Source organism: Choristoneura fumiferana, chromosome 25, assembly GCF_025370935.1.
Source record: "Choristoneura fumiferana chromosome 25, NRCan_CFum_1, whole genome shotgun sequence".
In the NCBI taxonomy this organism is placed as follows: Eukaryota; Metazoa; Arthropoda; class Insecta; order Lepidoptera; family Tortricidae; genus Choristoneura; species Choristoneura fumiferana.
The window spans coordinates 9,846,361-9,866,394 of record NC_133496.1 but is presented as its reverse complement, the minus strand read 5'-3'; the positions used below and the strand labels follow the sequence as shown (position 1 = coordinate 9,866,394).

The 20,034-nt window shown below is 35.3% G+C and overlaps 2 protein-coding genes across 4 annotated transcripts; one reads left to right on the top strand and one right to left on the bottom strand.

Annotated features, from left to right (window-relative positions):
- Nucleotides 1-7,717: 7,717 nt before the first annotated feature.
- Osi10a (Osiris 10a) lies at nt 7,718-10,642 on the top strand. 3 transcript variants are annotated; one of them, XM_074107153.1, is made up of 5 exons: nt 7,718-8,096; nt 8,196-8,383; nt 9,328-9,609; nt 9,714-9,802; nt 10,025-10,111. In XM_074107153.1, exons 1-4 carry the CDS (start codon nt 7,783-7,785, stop codon nt 9,770-9,772), a joined length of 843 nt encoding a protein of 280 aa, XP_073963254.1. In that variant the 5' UTR covers nt 7,718-7,782; the 3' UTR covers nt 9,773-9,802; nt 10,025-10,111. The 3 variants fall into 3 exon arrangements, with proteins under 3 accessions (XP_073963254.1, XP_073963253.1, XP_073963252.1); XM_074107152.1 differs by lacking the exon at nt 9,714-9,802 and having other exon boundaries at nt 10,038-10,642; XM_074107151.1 differs by lacking the exon at nt 9,714-9,802 and having other exon boundaries at nt 10,025-10,642.
- Nucleotides 10,643-16,928: 6,286 nt separating this feature from the next.
- On the bottom strand, nt 16,929-18,832 carry Osi11 (Osiris 11). The gene has a single exon (XM_074107143.1). The coding sequence runs from the start codon at nt 18,583-18,585 to the stop codon at nt 17,818-17,820; it is 768 nt and encodes a 255-aa protein (XP_073963244.1). The 5' UTR covers nt 18,586-18,832; the 3' UTR covers nt 16,929-17,817.
- Between the last annotated feature and the right edge of the window lie 1,202 nt (nt 18,833-20,034).

Genomic DNA, 20,034 nt, shown 5'->3' with positions numbered 1-20,034 from the left:
CAAGCTCTGCAACCGCTGGTTTCTGCTGCTGACGGTAACTACGTTGGAGTAATAAATTAATTGTAGGTAAAAAATATCTTACTGAATAAATTTACTGTTTAGTTGCGTTCATTGCCTAATCTACAAAATGTAAAGTCGTTAGACACGATCTTTCATTCCACATCTCAACATGAACATGATGCTTTGCAAATAAATAAATTTCATTTCATTTCATTTCATTTATTTCATTTACATAGTTAAACTACGTAGTTCTACGTAGTGATTTATCACGCTAAGTAGGTACCTACCTATAATGGCTATGTACCTCGACATTTCGACCACATTGCAGTGGCCGTCCTCAGACTCGGTGGAGCGATGATCTTCGCAGGGCGGCTGGTAAGTGCTGGATGAGAGTAGCCGAGGATCGTGCTCAGTGGCGTGCCATGGGGGAGGCCTATGTCCAGCAGTGGACAAACATAGGCTGATGATGATGATGATGATGCAGTGGCCGTGGTTGTCATGTTTGCTTTGTGGCAGTGCGAGTCCTTCAAACTACGCGCACTTGATCACGAATAAAAAACGAAAATATGAGTAAAAATTACGAAAGTTTAAAACATTATTTCATTCTACGTTTTTAGAATCGCGTTAAAAAAACATGCTTAATTAGGATCGTAATATTTCCAACGAAACTTAACAAAACATTTAGATAATTTCCACATGTAAGTATCAAAGCATTGAAATAAAATTTAGCGATTTGAGCTCGGGTTTGAACCCACAATCCTCTGGTTCAGAGGCAATAGGTCAGACCACTAGGTCACCATGGATTTTTATCTCTTATCTGATCTTAATTAGTTTTGATGACCAGATAGCCCAGGGGTTCGATTCCCGGTCGGGGCAGATGTTTGTATGAAAAATACAAATGTTTGCTCTCGAGTCTTGGGTGTTTAATTTATGTACTTAGGTACCTACGTATTTCTATCCATTTAATTTGTATCGTTGTCTAATACCCTTAACTTTGCCTTAGCTTTTCTTATTTCGTGACTAGGTCAATTGGTGTCTAGTCACCCGTGATATTTATTATTATTAATTACTGTACTTAAACCATTCCTTATATTTACGTCTGCGACTCTTCAGATCATGTACTCGTATTAAGTTCACTAAACTAAAACACAGCTCCATTCATACAAATTACACGATTGGGTACACTTACATCACAGCCGAAACACCTGACAGAAACTAGTCCCACCTGTCGGTTACCTAACCATTAGTGATATCAATCCGGCCATAAACACATCCTCAACCGATTCGAGATAATTGCACTTTCTCATTCAGATACTAGTACAAGATCCCGCTGGGTAATTCTGCGCCTATAGTTAAACCACTGTGAGCCCGACTTGCCTAACCTTTTCACAACAAACATCCTAGCGGCTTCCTTGAGAACAGTGATGGCTTACTGGGACAAGGGTGAAATGCAGGTTGTGCTTACGGCGGTTTACCTATATCTGTTATTTCTCTCGAAGAACAAAACCGTTGGGGATAAAGGTCCTCTAGTGACTATCAAAAAAAGGACGATGCATTGTTGCCAGACCTCCCGTCAGATTCGTTACTGATCTACGAAAATTCAGAACCCTGGTGATTCAACACAATTATGAGACATGTGTCTGTTGACCTCTTAGAGAGGCTCATAGTCACAAAAGGAGCTATGAAGAAAGCTGCATTCGGCGTTTTTTCGCGCCTCCTTATCCAGAATATGGCAATTTGCCGAAGAACTAAACTCTGATATAACTCAAAAACTATGCAATTTTGTAGTAGCAATGGGCGGGCTGCATCAGTCGAAGAATAGATAACCGTTGGAGGAAAATGGTTCTCGAATGGCAAATATAAACCGGAAGACACAGCATGGTAGGCCTCTCACCAGGTGGACTAACGGTAGTTATCGTGAAAGTTGCGGGCATCCGGATGCTTGTGTTGCAATTCATCTTAACGTTCTTAGTTTTGATGATAATGATGATGATAAGTTATTGATGGAAATGCTACATTAAAATAATGAAACACAAGTAGAGTTATAAATAATACTTGTCACACGATTGCTTAGCTAAATCTTGCAAAATGTACCTTTAGAATAATTTCTGCTACTTTTGATATTTATTAGTAATTACCTGCCTCTATTTGCTTCGAAGATAATTTGATTAATAATAAAATAGAAATGAATCAAAATAACTGGAAGATATGTATTGACGCTTGTCAGTCTACCTTATACTTGGTTTGGATAGGTATTTAACAAAATTTAAACAAATCAGTGTCAATTGGTGTATTAAATATAGAAATTACCTCAATAAACTATCAAAACATTTACATTTCTGAATTGATATACACTGGCCTAGTTTGTATTACAATGATAGATAAGTAAAATGTTTAAAATCTTTGAAAAACCAAATCTGTCAGCTGAAGTTTGTTTACATTCTGTTAAATACCTATCCAAACCAAGTAATAATCTTGTGTTGTCAGGTGCTAAGATTGCGTTGGATTGAAAGGTGGCAACTTTATTTTCTAAGGATGAAAAATTTACTTCTAGCAATTTTTTTTAGACAGGCAATAGCGTGTAACCTTTTCTTTAACTCTCGATTCGGTCAAATAAAAGAGGTGCAGAATTTCGCAGTGGGATCTTAAGCTATACATTTTAGATAAGAATTGATTTAACTTTGTATCTTGGATCTTCTGCCTCGGCTTGTCTGGCCATCTGGCCATGAGCTTGAATTAACGCCGCCGGCGCCGCTGGAAAAGTATAAGATACAGACACGTTGAAAAGTAGCACAGCAATCACCACGGAACTAATTAAAAAAGAGGAAGAAAAATCGGCCAAGTGCGAGTTGGACTCGCTCATGAAGGGTTCCGTACCATTATTAATGTCGGCGGCCGATCGTAAAATCCGCCAGATCACGAAATTCCTAGGCCATGATATGCCTAAAAGTTCACCAGGCATTCACGATGTGCCTGAGAAACAATACGGCAGATCGATTAGAGCAACGCATTCGTCGATATTCCTAGCTCTATACCGAGCACATCGTGATATGCCGAAAAAAAAAATTTAGGTACGACGAGCGAAGCGAGGAGTGGTTAGTATAAATTGTGAACCCAACGCAAAAGCCGAGTGAGCGTACCGAGCGTGCCGCGGTAGCGGCCGGTGAAGTGCCAGAACCGGGCGGCGTTTCATGATATGCCTAGGAATTTCATTACCTGCCTAAACTGGCCAAATCATGAAATGGCGGCGTTTCATGATATGCCTAGGAATTTCATGATCTGCCTAAACGTCACTAGGCAAATCGTTAAACAATGAGTTTTTAACGATATGGCGGATTTCCCTTAGCCAATTCATGATATGCCTAGGAGTTTCGTGATCTGGCGGATTTTACGATCGGCCGCCGACATCTATACAACATTAGACGTTAGAAAAAAAACATGTTTTTTTATGGGAGCCCCTTCCATGTTTATTTTATTTTTAATTTCATTATTTATTTTTAAAGTGATTGTCCAACTAAATACTTATTCTGTGCATATTTCAAGCGTCTTTCTGTTGCCGTTATTAATATCAAGCAAAAAAACGCCAAAAAAATCAAGTTTGTTGTATGGGAGCCCATATTTACTTAATTATGTTTTTAGTATTTGTTGTTATAGCGGTCACAGTTGTGTATAATTTGTGAAAATTTCAAGTGTCTTACTATTACGGCTCAAGAGCTAGAGCCCTGTGACAGACGGATGGACAGACAGACAGACAGCGGAGTCTCAGTAATAGGGTTTCGTTGGCACGCTTTGGGTACGGAACCCTAAAAACGGCATACGAGCTAAATGTCCGATACTTCTCGTGCTATAAATACATTGTTGACGGTCAATCTAAAATAAAAATAAAAAGATTGCTGGAGCATTAAACTCTTTAGCAACGTTGCATACAATTTCCATTCTTCACTAGTTATCAACTTATTCAAAAAAAAAAAAACATAAAATAAATGCAGAAGACTTTAAATGTCAAATAAAAAATGTTTGATAATAGGTATTGAATACTCGAATGTCGATTATATCTATTTTTGTTAATTGAATTCTTTCCGATTTTTGATAAAAGCACTAAGTATTCTCCTCGATTGGAACAGCAATTGCTGTACTACTTTTGAAGTTGAGTGTAATTTCAATACAATAATACAAAAATAAAATAGGTATGTACATATTTTAAAAATATAGAAAGAGTAGGAATTTCATCTCATCTATAAATGATTTTGATGTTTAAACCTAATGTTCTTAAATAATTGATCCCCTACACATGCCAGTAAAATGTTGGATATTGTGATAAGCTATGCGGTCTTAATCTTTTGTATATTTTTAATCTACTTTGTTTTGCTTGCTTTAATGGTTATGTTTTTGCTTAGAAAAATGACTGTGCTATGTTTTCTGCTACATATGAATTCTTCTTGGCAATTTATTGTTTTTACAAAAAAAGTACTTACGGTACAAAGAAAAGGACATCTAAGAGCCCTTTGCGGTCCACTTACAGAATAAATGATTTAATGTTAATTTTTTATTTCATTTTAAAATTAACCAAAAAAAGTAAAAAAGTTCATAAAACGTGCTATTGCCTTGTGAAAACTAAACTTTTGTTGGTTGAATATTGTTTCAATAGAAATATGTCTCCACTCGAGAATCTTTCGGCCTTAACGACCATCCGCTCTCCGTGCTATATGGCCTGCCCATTGCCATTTCAACGAGCTAATTCGCTTGGCTATGTCGGTGACCCTTGTTCTTCTACGTATCTTCTCATTTCTGATCTGCGGATCGGCAAGCACAGCGTAGGACGTACACCAACGAGATGGATGGATGACCTGGCTAAAGTCGCCGGTTCACGGTGGATGCAAACCGCTTCCAACCGAGGCAACTGGAGGTTTATGGGGGAGGCCTATGTCCAACAATGGACGTCCTATGGCTGATATGATGATGATGATGATGAGAATTATGTACTTTTTTTAACTATTATTTTCATGATCGAGTGACTTAAAAGCAAGTTCCATAACATTCTTAAGTAAGTATGTCAGAGTACGATTATGAACATGCTGATTATGTACCTGGGTACAGGTACCTGTACCTGTTTTTGTCATGACCTTTTAATTAACGTTATTAATTGAAATTATCGGTTAAAGGAGAATCGGAATCGTGATCAGGTCACCGTACAATTATTAAAATCATCAAAAAATAAGTTTATCCATTGGGGTATTCAATCCTAAAAATAAATTATGAAGAAATTTGAAAATAAACAGCAAACGAATAACCATAAATTTGATAATAACGAAATACTGATTGAATTCTTGAAAATTTTAAGCGACCATTTAAACGTAAAACGTAAATTACGTATAATTCCATGCCAAGATCTTTATTCACAAAACTTTCAAAGCAAATGCTTAATCAATACCAGAATCTAGTTTAACCCATTTCCTGTTCCAACATACCATCGAAAGTAAACCAAAAAACTTATTACGATACGTTTTACATCATCAGGAAATATTTGTGTCAGCCACCCACGGCATCCTATGAAGAGAAAAATTAAATAAAGAGATTTCTCTTCACACGGTGCGCCTGCGCTATCCTGCGTCCGGTTTACATCCGCTGCTTTTCCTTTAAAGTACTGTACATGACTGCAAACGTACATTTTCACTTGAACAACTAAAACCTGTATCAGAAGCCTTAACACCCAGTAATAACACCATTTAGTCATTGCGCGGCGGCAAAAGCAATTTTGCGAGAGAGTAACGCCCGACCACTATAAAATTACAGTTGCAAAAGTCACAGACAGTGGAAATTGTACCTAATGGTTAGCGCCATACGGTGTTAACATGAGTTTAGCTTCGGAAGCATGAAGTTGTTTCAATGAACCGACGATGTGGTCTTGACCGACAAACTTACTATTAACATTGATCCGACCAGCACTCTTCAAATTTGTATCTTCGAGACGTAGTTATAAGGTGTCAGAGATTCGTTTTTTTGGTTTTTGACCCGTTGTTTTATTTTACCTGATGACCGGGTGTGTAAATGGAGGGGGTGGTTACATAAAACACGTGAGATGCAGAAAGTCGACGGTCCTCAAGCTACAATAGCGAAAGCATTGCCTAGCAATGAGTTAATATGACTGAATGCTATGTTTCGTTTGTCACAAACTAAGTATAAATTGATATGTTAAAATATAATTAAAACAACTAAGTAGGAATAAAACCTTAAAACTAATTGCTACAAAAACGAGTAGGCCATATTTTATTATTTAGCACAAGTAAAAATCACAAATTTTATGTCGTATGTCTTAAAGAAAAAGAAACATTTAAATTTATTCTATCAAAAAATTAAGAAAATACCTGTGGGTATTAGTTTTATGCTAGTAAAAAACTTAATTCTAGTATTATTAAATAAACGTGACTGTGAAGTACACAAAGTACACTTATTTAATGACTCACTGAATCTTATTTACTGACTATTTAACAACTTTTTTAAAAAAAAGCCGATTTTGATTTTGATTTTTGAAAAAAGTGTAAAAGCGTCGCTTTGTTCGTTCAATAATATGGTGAAATTATTAATATTTAGAAATATACCGAAAATACAAAGCACCTGCAAAACTTAGGCTAATCTACGTTCACAACTTCAACATTAGGCATAAAAACTGTTAAAAATTTGTCTAAAAATATGAATACTCTATCTAGTATTTCTAACACATTACTTATCGGTTACATGAACCTTACGTTTTCAAAACGTAATGTGAAAACAGTACAGCATGAATGTCATTGTAAATCGAGGAACTATTACGTCAGCCAAACAAAACTTTTACTAAGCGAGCCGGACGCATAAGAAAAAAATATACTTTCACTCCTTTGTGACTTTAAAATGCAATAAGACGGAACAGCCAAATTTGTTACGTACAAAACTAAACCCTGTGCACCTGAGTTGAGGAATGTAAATGGAATTAAGGAATATGCACGTTATACCGTTAGGGCGTGATGAAGGCACAACAGGTTGTAAGACAATGAGGAGGTCAGAGGCTCTGGAAAGATGACTTTTAATGACGATTGTTCGTTTTTATTGGTGATTTGCATCATTATAAAGAAATGAAATGACATTTATTTAAAGCCATTTCATGTGTATGGTGTCATATTATTAATACCTGCAGCAAAAAGAATAAACAAAAAAAATGATGTTCTAATCTTAAGTACTTTATGAAATTTCAGAAATGTACCCATGTACATTTTATTTTGATCTGTGACATGTTACTTTTATGTGTGTAATGTATCTGCAATAGACACATTCAATGATTTGGGTGCTGATTATCAATCAAAAATTTAGAGCGTATCGTGCAGCATAATCAACATTATGAAATCTATTTTTCTACTTTGTTATGGTTTGGTTTTTGTTATTGTTAGTAGCTGTCATAGAAATAAAGAAACAGAACCACTTATTGCTTTCACTGTTTATCATACGGTTTCCACGTTCCCAAAAAAATTACGTCAATTACACAACGTGATGTAATGCAAAACACATGTAGATCGCTCTCACAGATATATTTCAAATTGCACTCAAATTTTCACCCCATTGTCGGGCCGACGTGGGAAGAGCCCGTGACGGAGGCCTTAACAATGGCAAAGTTCATCGAGACATAACAAGGAAAGTCTATAAGAATACTGTGGTTTGTTACAATTTCGTTATACGTAACATTCGACCCATTCTTAACGGTGGTGTTCGCAAAAAAGTGCAATTTGGAAATGTAGTTTTTTTTCTGTCAAAATGTCTTCCTCGTTGCCTTTTAAATTTGTTTTTGTTTTTGTATCATTACTAGTTATTGAAGTCATTCCAATACAGTTGCAAGAAGGTGAAGAATTAAAACAGAATAATGTAGAAAATTCGGAACTAAATGATTGTGTCAGTGTACAAAGGAGTTCTGAAGTTGGAGTCTGTTTTGGCAAAGAACTGTTGAATAACTTGAATAAGTATGACGAAGCGGAATCCTTTAGTCTGGCGAACGGAGTCTCCTTTGTGAGAGATGAAAAAACACCGAGACACTTTGGGAGCTTTCTCGATAAGGATCCTATGGATTTTCGGTACTTAATTCTACATTTTCACCATTACTTAAAAAAAAAAAAATGGTCAGTATTTTACTAGCTTGACTCTATTTTTGCTCTGTCATATCTTTGTCCTAGGTCTATGATGGAGGATGCAAGTAACCTGATTTCGAAGAGATCACTTCACTGGGATCTCAGTGGATTATACCCTGGACTGGTGATGAAGATTGGTCCAACCTTAGCAAATGGGATGCTTGAGTTTGTGATGGATCCCAGAATCAAAGATAGATCGTATCATCAGCAGCATCATGGGGAAATGACCACTGGTAAGCGTTTAGCTTCTTATCGTTTTTTTTTTGTAGGATTTTATAGCGTGCTTTTCGTTGACTTAGAACCTATGGACTTTGTTAAGTTATAATCGTCTTATCCTACAAAGGGAAAAATCTGAAAGTATACATTTTTAATTATTTGTGTCCATATCCGCCTAAGTCTGTAATCTTCTAAAATGACTCTACACTGCGTAAATTTTTCTACAAACGGAACCCTCGGTGTACGAGTCCGACTTGCACTTGGCTTAGTTTTTTAGTATTTTAACATATTTATAGTAAACATAGTCATTTTGTATGCCAATCATTAAATATATGACAATGTTAATAAAATAGTTGATGTACTTTCTATTGTTAGGAGATTCTTGAAATCAAGTCTTGCTTAAATTCCAATTATTCAAAGAAAAATAGTAGATGAATCAACGATCTGCATATAACGCCATCTATAACAAACGCTTCAAACTAAAGAAACCTCTACCACCTTTCTTTTCCAAGGCAGCGGCAATAGCCATGAACTTCACTTCGTAGCGCCATCTTTCCAAATTTCTTTAAACTTTTACAAGGTCTCTGATACATCACGTTTTAAAACTAGTGTAAGTCATGAATCAATAGATTTCCTACAATTTTGATACTTTTGAGCAAGGAAATTCTTTTAGCTCATTGATATGGACCTCCGCAAAGTAACGCCTGATTCAATAAATAATTTTGATACTGTTAAATGTAATATAATAGTAAGGTATGATTTTTTGGACTTTTCGTGTTATTTTTAGTGAAATAAAATATGCTTCTTGCAAAATATCGGACTTAATATTCAGTACGAGCCCAGTAAAATGTGGCCTGTGTTTTAATACAAAAGATTTTAATCTACTAAATTTGATACTTAAAAAAACTAAAGAATAAAATGTTAACGTGTCAACTGAAAGTATAATATCCTATTTTTTCAGGTCGTTTGCTGGCTCGAAATTTACTAGTTCCATTTCTTCTTGGATTTAAGTTCCAGTTATCAACTTTGCTTCCTTTGGTACTTGGTTTAGTCTTGATTGCCAGCAAAAAGGCCTTTTTACTGGCTAAAGTTGCTCTGTTAGCCGTGACAGTATTTAGCGGTGGTTCGGGTTTCGGAAGCCAAGGATCTTATGGTGATTATGGAAGCACACCTCTCTCATCTTACACAGCGTATGATAGTCCTGGATATGTCCATAGTCATCACGGATCGGGAGGGTCAGGAGGTCAGTATGATTCACCGTTTGTTATCGATTTACCTACCAGCTTGACCAATAGATAGTTTTCGCTTGGTCTTTATTGCAAAATTATACTTAACCTTTAATCACAGGTTCATTGACCTCATGCCGATGCACTATTTTAAAACCATCCACGTCTCCTTTGACCTAAATTTTGAATATCTTCAATGGCACCAATACTGTAAGTTTTTGCAGTCATGTCACATTAGTTTCACATTTAGAACTAATTTATTAACCTGATCACCATTTTTAATGATAAAATGAAACATTTAAATATAGATGCACAAACATTCCTTGTCTAAAAATGTTTGTACTTATTCTAAATAGGATTAAAAAAAAACCTTAGCAACATAAAAACAAAACTTGATGCAAATATCTTTTATGAAGCTTTCAACAATTTCAGGTTATTACCACAGACATCCTCATAATTCGGAATACTATTATAGAGAAAAATCAGCAGAGCAGACCACGGCATCACCTATCACGCCTGATGAACTCAAAGATAGGTTGGAACGACTATTCATTACCAAAAAAAACGATGATCCAGAAAGAGAAGTATCAAAAGTTAGAAACGCAAGGAACTTCGCCTGGACTCCTATTAATGTAGGATAAGATATTAATTTAGAAATAGTTTTAATAAGGCTGAATCGTGCTAAATTTTGGCATTTAAATCTTTTTTTGTTAATTCGATTCTTACTATTAAGCAAAATTAATGTCAAATCCCTTTAAATTGACGAATTAATTCTAATTCTGATTTCATAATGTATATTTATGATATTAAATTATATTAGAAATTTATTTTGTAACATTGTCTTTATTACTTCAGTTATTACTGTTGTCTTCTGTTTAATTATATACGTGTTAGTCTTCTAGTCACATTGATTGAGTTTTTCCACAATTTGATCATTGTTATCGTCACTGTCTCACAAATGTCACCAATTATGCTTTAATTGTCATTGCAATTGTAACATTTTCTCATGTCATTTACATACGCCCATAATAAAATTATTCCAACATTCAATCATTCAATTTCTTATAGTAGCTGTTCACATGTCCCGGTTTAGAACATCCTGTATTGTGCTACGATTACACGCTCCAAATACCTTGAAACTGCGCATGAGTCGGTATGAGGATGCGTTTCCGATGAAATGGGGTGAAAGCGAATTTCTTTAAGTGTCGTTTGGATCTATAAAGCACGTGTTCTACATTTTGGTTTTTGGGAGCAAAAAGTCTCATTTTTAGCATATTTGATTTTGTTTCATTTTATAAATACTCGTATTTAAGTAGGTACAGCAAAACATCAAACGTTCCAAACTGTACAAAATACAGCAACACATCCCACAAAATACTGGGGATAGTTGAAAATTAGTTGTAATATTTTTTCAATAGAACTTTGATTAGAGGGTCTGACTACAAAGCTTGAAGTCCCGGGTTCAATTATCGGTCGGGGCTGATTTGTATGAAAAATTTGAATGTTTGTGCTCAAATTTTGAATGTATTATAATGTATTCAAGTGTGTCTTTATCTTCATAAGTATTTTTTATCCGTTGTCTGGTAAGCAAAGCTAAAAGAAAAGCTTTTCGAAGTTTGGAACTAGGTCAGTTATTGTCAAACGTTCCGTAATATTTATTATTATTAATTAATTTATGATCAACTGCATTGTTATATTTGGTGGGTACATTACAATAAAATTACATTACATTGTATTAAAATAAAACGCCAAGTGATGTATATGCAAAGCATATTACGCAAAGCTCTGATTTTTATTGCTTTTACTTTCGATCGATCCACATTTATTTTAGGAGTGACACACTAATATTATTCAGCAAAACTTAATTTGTCACTTATCTTTAATTATTTAAAAAAATACAATCCTAAAGTCGGATGCCATTAAATTTTATCGGTTAGATCGTACGTAGTTCTCACAAAACGACTAATAGGGAAAAGTTCCACTGTAATATAAAAATTAATCGTACAACTGAATACTACAACACAACGGAAAACTTACATACAAATTTTAACTACCGTTGTTAAGGTGTCCGATTTTTTTAACTCCACCTGTTACTAGTAATTCTAATAAATTATTTAAGTACATGTTCTAATAATCAAACCAATAAACGACCATAAAAATAAATGCAAATCACATTGACAATACATCATTTACGTGAAAAATCGTGTAGATACATCGCAAAATGTCTACCACCTAAGAGCTCCACATTAAATTTATAATCAACCACCACCACATCTCACACATATTTCGCTCGACTTTCATCTTTTTTTTCACACACGCTTACTTGTTCTATATCGCGTGCTATATCTTCGTGCTTTGCTTCGATACAGTTTTGCGTGACAATTAGGAGATTCTAAGCTTTCTTTATAGTAATTGGTTTGTTCAGTGAATAATCTAAATACCATAACTGTTTGTTTTATAGTCGTTATAACGTCTTTCTGGTTTGTAATCGGTAATGTGTTAATAGTTAATACTTATATGAAGATACTGTTTTCTGCTGGACAGTTTGCCTGTATTGATACAGATCCTGTTAGGTAGCGGTGGTTTTGCTCTGATTTCTTTGTATTTGAATTTAATTACGCATCTTGGGGTAGCGGATTGTATAGAGCTTGTTGTAATTTAATTTGTCTTGAAAGAAGCGTTCTATATAATACTACCCGAACTGGTAATATTACAAAAATGTAATGTGGCTTTTTTTTTGGCAAATAGTATTATAATCACCAACCTCAAGAAGAAGTTAAATTATAGGCACCTAATTGTCTAGATGCTTATGATTTAGTGGTTCATGAAATGTATGTTTTTTCTAGATTAGGAAATTAGTCACCTGATAGTACGTGAGCAGCACCATCTAAGGCTACCCGCACTATCTGAGGATTGCAGACGCATCACAAACCTACAAGGTTACGACAGAATATTATGTGTACCCTGTTGTGTACCAGTTACTAATACTCTTACTTTCCACGCCGGAATACAGCAGCGCAAGCACTGCTGCTTGGAGAGCACTGCTGCTTGCAGGATTGGAGAGTAAAATAGTAGTAACAATCCCAATGGATCTTGCAGAATCCTGCACTCCCTGAAAATAAGATCAATGGTTTAAGTAGTTTTTGACGACCGGATGGCTAAGTAGTTAGAGAACCTGACTACAAAGCTTGAGGTCCTGGGTTCGATTCCCGGCCGGGGCAGATATTTGTATGAATAATACGAATGCTTGTTCTCGGGTCTTGGATGTTTAAAATGTATTTAAGTGTGTATTGAATGTAATTTCTTATATGAAATAAATTAATCTATAAGTATGTTTATTCGTTGCCAAGTATCCATAGTTTCAAGCTTTGCTTAACTTGGGACTAGGTCAATTGGTGTCAACTGTCAAGTGTCCCATGATATTTATTTTTATTTATTTTAGTTTCATTTTGACCAAGAATATTGTACATCATTAAAGTTCGGATACTTTCTTGTATATCTTTTGGAATTATTCGGTATTTCTCTCTACCTAATAAAAAGGAAGAAATATTTTCATGATTTTCTCTTTCAAGAATAAAAAAATATTTAAGTATGTTAGAAAAAAAATTGACAATAAAAAGGTCCATAGGTACACTCGAACCAACTGATTAGTGACCCACTGTGGAACCTTTTTGTAGAAAAAGTCATAATGACATCGCATTGCTTGACGAAGGAATTTATTATGACACTTACTGTGAGAATGTTCTACGGTGGGTCAGAAATCAAATTATTCGACTGTACATAAAATATTAAATAATGAGGTTACAACATACACGAAAATAATTACGTTAAGTACAGAAAATGAGCTCGTTTCGTTCAAACGCACGACAATTAAATATTTTCCGTGTAGAAAACTTGCGTGCAACAAAAAATAAACTGAAATGACGTGCATTATTTCTATAATCGGAAACTAATACGAGGAAATAAGTCTAACATGGATAATAAGGATGTATTTCTATCGAGTGGAGCGCCATTACACAAAAATTATACAATCACAGAATAACAAGAAATAAGCTTTTTGTTAATGAAATTATTTTTAATACGCTTTTTTGCACTGTACTTTTTGTTGACTATACGTGCATTGTCACCCAAACTACATTACCGTACCAAATTTCAAGTCGACGCCAAACATAAACCGTTGAAGAGTTCTGTCCCGCAGAGACGATTCTGCTTAAACCACCAGGATGTCTCTGCCAGATTATTGCATTGTCACTAGATTTACATAAATATGTCAAATTTCAAGTCTATCCGACCACTAAAAGTGGGTCAAATTTGACTTTCAAGATTTATATAGTTACATACATTGCAAGTTAAATAAAAACTTGTAAAATGAAAATGTTAGGTACGTTGTAGAACGGCGTTAGATATAAATAAGTTGTTTATAAGAAATAAAGAATAATAACAGCTGTATAATATGGTGAGTATACTTCTTGTTAATTGTACCTGCATTTGTAATCAAGGAAAATTAAGGTTCGTCCCGGCAAGTTTGATTATATTAATGTCATGAACACGTTGAATTTCCGTGCATTTGTAGAAGAATCCCGGCCAAACCACTAGAATTTGATTATAGTATCACACACTAGATTTTACATAAGTATGCTTAACACGTTAAATTATCAAATTTGAAGTGAATTTATGTACAGATACTAAGGAAGATACAGGAATTAAATACATATGAGACGAATACCAGTGTCACGTAGTAGATTACCGTTATACACAAAATGCAAAATTAAACAGTTAATTATAACATGTACCTGTACGGATGCTCAAAAGAGGAGCATCGTTAGACATAATAGGTTATTAAAAACAATAGGAGTTATAATAAAATCACTTTGTCTCCAATTTGTCAAAACTGGATATCGCAAGTTACACGATATAGTTAGGCGTAACACGGCTGATGATAACATTCCTATTTATTACAAGGATTAGGTTGAAACCATTGACATCTATGTACCTTACGGCACTAGACTGGCTGTTTGGAACAAAACGTGCGGCGCATCAATCATCAATATTATTTTGTCACAACTCCGGTCACGGACGACAACAAACTATAGTGAAAGGTTCACAAATCCGCGCTGTGCGCCGTTTTGATGTAAGAAACCTGCAGTCTATACATAGAGGTCGATAGTTGATACTCTATCTTGTCCAGCTTTAGCCGTAATGTAATTATTATATAGGTCGATTTACACATCTCCCCTCTACTCATCTTCAACGAAGCCTTACCTCGAGCCGAGCCTCTTACCGAGTTTTAACTTTAACAGAAATACCGGCAACATAATAATTTGTGGGCTAAACGTGTATCGTTTTGAATTGTCACATTGAGCAAATTTAAAATTCATAGTTCAAAATCTGTAGTATCTACCGTTCGCACAAAATGCTTCCCTACATCCTTTATCCTTATTTAGTCTACCAAGGATTGGAATTTGCTTCCGTCGTCTGTTTTCTAGATCAATAAAGTTAGAACTATTCCAGACCAAAGTGAATAGACTGGTAGTGAATCAGTTAGCTGCATCTTTGGCCAAATCTGCACTTACCATGAGGTGAGTATTACATTTTTGGTCAGTTTTTAATAAAATATGATGAAATCTTTTTATTCATTTAGACTGGACAGTTTTTGCATGTCTTACACTTACTAGTAATGACTGCAAGCAATAAACATTAATAAGTGATAAACAACTTTGAGCTGGTCAAAAGTAGCTAATAATAAGTCACGTTTGTTATTAAAAAAAAATTGCCTGCATTTCATATACATTTGAGGTGTTATAATGTTTGTCGAAAAGGCAAGTGTATCGCCTATTGCATGGCCGGCACCGCACCCGCAGTCCTAATAATGCTGTAAGTGTCCATGGGCGGCGGTGGTCACTTACCATCAGTTGATCACCTGCTCGTTTGCCGACAGGCTGTTAGACAAAAAAAATTGAGTGGTGTTTGCTAGACTCGACATTGTGATTGCCTAATTTTATTAACAATTAGCTATGTTTTGACAGTTACACTGCACTGTCCGAATAAATTAAGAAAAAAAGATCCACTTTGCAGCACTGGTCTTGGGTCTAGTAATAAAAATCATAAAATGTAGTGTTAGTGCACTAGTGGCACAATAAATCGGTCCTCTAACAGGAAAATTTGTGCTGGTACTTTAGTGTCTAATCTATATTTAAATACATTTGATGGCAATAGATTTAAAATGTATTTTTTTATTACTCTTAGGGGCTGTTTCACCATCCATTGATTAGCGTTAACCGACGGTTAAATGTGATGCCGTCTCCGTCTATTCGAACAAAACAAATAGAGACGGCATCACACCTAACCGCCAGTTAACATTAATCAATGGATGGTGAAACAGCCCCTTAAACTCACTCTTTGTCGGACCCTAACGTTACTCCTCTCATCTACTCAAAGGTTGACTGGTAGAGATCCCTTAAAGGGATAAGTCCACCTTTGTACAAGTATCTCAAAGTTTGTCAATTGTGTTTTGTTTATTTTCTTTTGTACAATAAATAGTTAACATACATGTGACAATGTGTGTGTGAAACCGATTATGTTTCCTACTGCAAAGATAAATTAAATAGGTCACGCAGATAAAAATAGTAAGAAATGAATCAAGCGATTTTGAATGGAATATCCGAATTAAAAGAAAATATGTGTCTCACTTTAGATAAACATTTGATTAATTAAGATAATAAAGTACACTTTTACAAAGAGTTTACGCCTCTAATCTAGTAACCTAAATATTTTTTTAAACAATGACTAAGGTTTAATATACAACGACTAAGCCAAAAGTCAGTAACTATCCAAACAATATTAAGTATTACATAATTAATGCAATAGATCTATTCTCTATCTAAGAATCACGTTAGTAGTCTTCTATTTATGACTTATAATGTTTTACGTATGTAATCGCACATTAATTAGTGTAAGTTGCACTCAGCTACTATAATGATAACCAATTTCAAACCAGCTTGTCAAATTTCCTTTTGAGTTAATTTCTGCAAAGCTTGAGTAATTTGTTACGTTTTACTAAGTTAAGTATCGGAGCATAATCAAGCATAATCGGAGATTTGACAACTGATTTAACATTACTTGTCGTTATAGTAAGTTGTAACTCACACTAATTCAATGTATTCTTGCTTTTGCGTGAATTAAACATGCCAATAGCGAAGGCATCCAATTATCACGCATCTAGCATTGTAATTTGATTTCTAAATCCCAATAGTTTCAATATTTTTCAACTTACTTACCCCATGAATTTTATTTTGATAGGAAATTATTCATAATCCAATATTAATAAAACGACTGATCGATTTCAATTAATTTATTAACTGACCATGCAGAGTTCTGAAATGCCTAAATAAAACAAGTACACGGTTTCAACCTTTTAATATTCTAAAATGTTGTTCTTTTGCTTAGAATATTTTTCATCATCAAATACTTATTATTATGCTACAACAATTATTCATACACATTATTTTAGCGTTATATTAAGTACACATTATTATTTTGTCTATAATCAATAAATATTCATATAAAAAGGTACTCGCGTAACCACCTTGTCGATACAAACGACAATATATAAATAGATAGATTTAAATAAATGAATAATTACGAAACATTATTTGACTAACTAATTAACTTAAACAGCACCACTACAGACGAATAAATTGACCTATCTAAACTAAACTATTTTTACAAATTGGACACTTGAACGTTAAGAACAGAAATGCACAATACCCGTCGACTAGCCTAATTAACGTATTAAATTAAAACAAAATTAGTCAATCAAAATATTTAAACATTAACCTATTTATATTTGGTGCCATTGGTTACACAGTACTTTTTATTGCATCAAAATAAATACACATGCATCAATATTCACACACATTAGTTATTTACACAATAATGTATAATATTTTTTTAATATTTCATATCAATGCCGTTAAATATTTGGATTAAGCATGGGATGTTTGCAACATCAATAATTAAATACGGAATAAATACCTTAAATGTTACGAGTTTTTTTAGTGTCGTTTGAATAAGCATGATCAATAAAAATATATTAAATTAATTGTATTAAATAATCTTTGTTTCCTATTACTACCGCAAAAGGCCAAATCTTATTTGTGTTTTGGGCAAACTGTGATTAGCCGAGTCGTTGTATTTTGTGAAAGAGTCGCGCCGTTGGTGTGGTCTTACTGTTTTTTGGCGTAGGCTTTGTACGCCCTATCCTGGGCTGCAGCTTCATCTTCGACGCTTCGCCTGTAATGACCTCCAGGTCCAGTGGTATCGAAGTCACTGCCATAATGCGCTGATGAGTAAGTATGACTCTGGCTCACCTGAGGATGCTTCACGATCTCATACGTAGTCTTCTCATGGGCTTCGCCACCTGAAACCAGTTTCTTCAAGCCGATGATCGCAGATAAGAGTAACGCAATCTTACCAATCAGCAGAGCTTTGCCAGCTATGAGAGCGATAGCTTGGAAAGCTATTGCGAGGAAACCACCCTTGATAGCCACACCGGCGATGATAGGACCAATCCATTTCTTCAGCTTGCTTCTAGCTTCGTTCATTGATCTTCCCATATCGCTTCCAACGCTTGTCGGTGAAATAATGACCCTATGAGTCTCTATTAACTTTGAGGTAGCTAATTGGAGATACTTATCAACTTGATCTGATTCAAGCGAGTTAAGGTCGCCTTCTGGTAGAGATGAGGGGAAAGCCCTGCCGCTTTCTGGCCTTCTTACAAGGCTGATGCCGTCCACGATCGGAAGGGTCTCCATCCTAGCCGCGCGGTCTGCTAACTTGGCCGCCTGGATCTTGAAGCACTTGACGATCTCTTGTGACTTCTCACAGGTGTCATACATCCTGCCGAGGAGTTTCATGCCGGCTCCAAAGGTGTCAGCCGAAGCCACTGCGACGATGACACTTAAAAACAGGACTATACTCCCGCGGTACTCCATCTTGTTAAAAACCGCGGCTGCCCTATCTCAATGGACGAATGTCCAGCTGGTGCGGTTGCGTCTATTGAAATGTACAGAAAATACTTGAGCACTGGCATTTATCTATTTTCACCGGGAACTGCATTTATCTATAAATCTTTTAGAGCGTGCAATCGTTGCATCGTGTGGTCGTGCACTGAGGCGTGCATGTGCATGTGGTTGATGCGAGTGTGTGCGTGCGCCGGGCTTTGCTGGTCAGCGGGGTTTGCTCTCGGGCTGATACTGCAGATTGTGTGGTCAATGTCAAGTTCAATGTCGGATTCAGACTTTTTCGAAATTTCCGAAAAATACGCTCCGAAGATTTTACAGATGATAGGTATGCTCAAATTGTGTGGGTTTTCAGATGCGATAAAAATACAAAAAATAATGAATAAACTGTAAAAAAATTAAGGGACTATAAATTGCCTTATTGCTAATATTAACTTACAAATAAATTTTGAGTCCTCCACGACTCTAAGGCCATTTTGATCGTTTTTGTCATAAGTACGCTTTTTCCATGATTTATTTTTCCCCTTTAAAATGATTATGCGCTTGAAATAACGATGGTCTTCTTTTTTAAGTACCCTCTTAGTCTTTTTTTTTTTCATTTTCAGGGAAAAATTCCAGGGCACTGATAGGCCGAAGAACGGAGAAGTCCTAAATTGACAAATCACAATTAATGCGAAAGAGAGTTTGTTTGTTAATTACACTTCCACGTTTAAAGTACTCTACCAATCATGATAATGGTGTGTAAATTGTTTGAGACCTTGAGAAAGACACCAGATAATTTTATTCCGAAAAATTTTAGAGTTCCCACGAGCGCATGACAAACGAATTCTTCGCAGACGAAGTCGCAGGTAACAACTAGTCATCTATAACAGGGAGCGCGGAAAAATAAGAGCATCGTCTCTATTCAAGAACTTGGTTAATTCAGCTGTTTTTTTTGTTTATGAACAGGAAAGGATCCTTTATGAACTAATTGGGGTATTTATTGCACACTGGACGGGATACCTTTTATTGAATCAGGCGTTACCTACCTTACGAGGCCCATATCAATGAACTATGTATAAACAATTACTTTGCTCACGTTACTTAGCTACGTCAATGCAAAAAATAACACATAAACCCAACTATCACCACTACCACACTATGCTGACGTTTCGAACTCAATCAGAGTTCATTCTGATGTTATGTTATGTTTATGCTACCAAACCATGCATGCTTCTATTCTATCTATCTGCTCTGTCGAACAATATTAAACTAAATGTGTGGAAGCTGGTGCAAGATCCACTTTGGATCGCTGAATCAGCGCAGTAAGGACATAATATTAAATTTTATTAGCAACATTGGTCATTTTTTATATTTACCTGTAGTGCAAGCATTGACTGCAACACGTACGGGAAGCAAATCTGCACTCATTGCTATGATCAA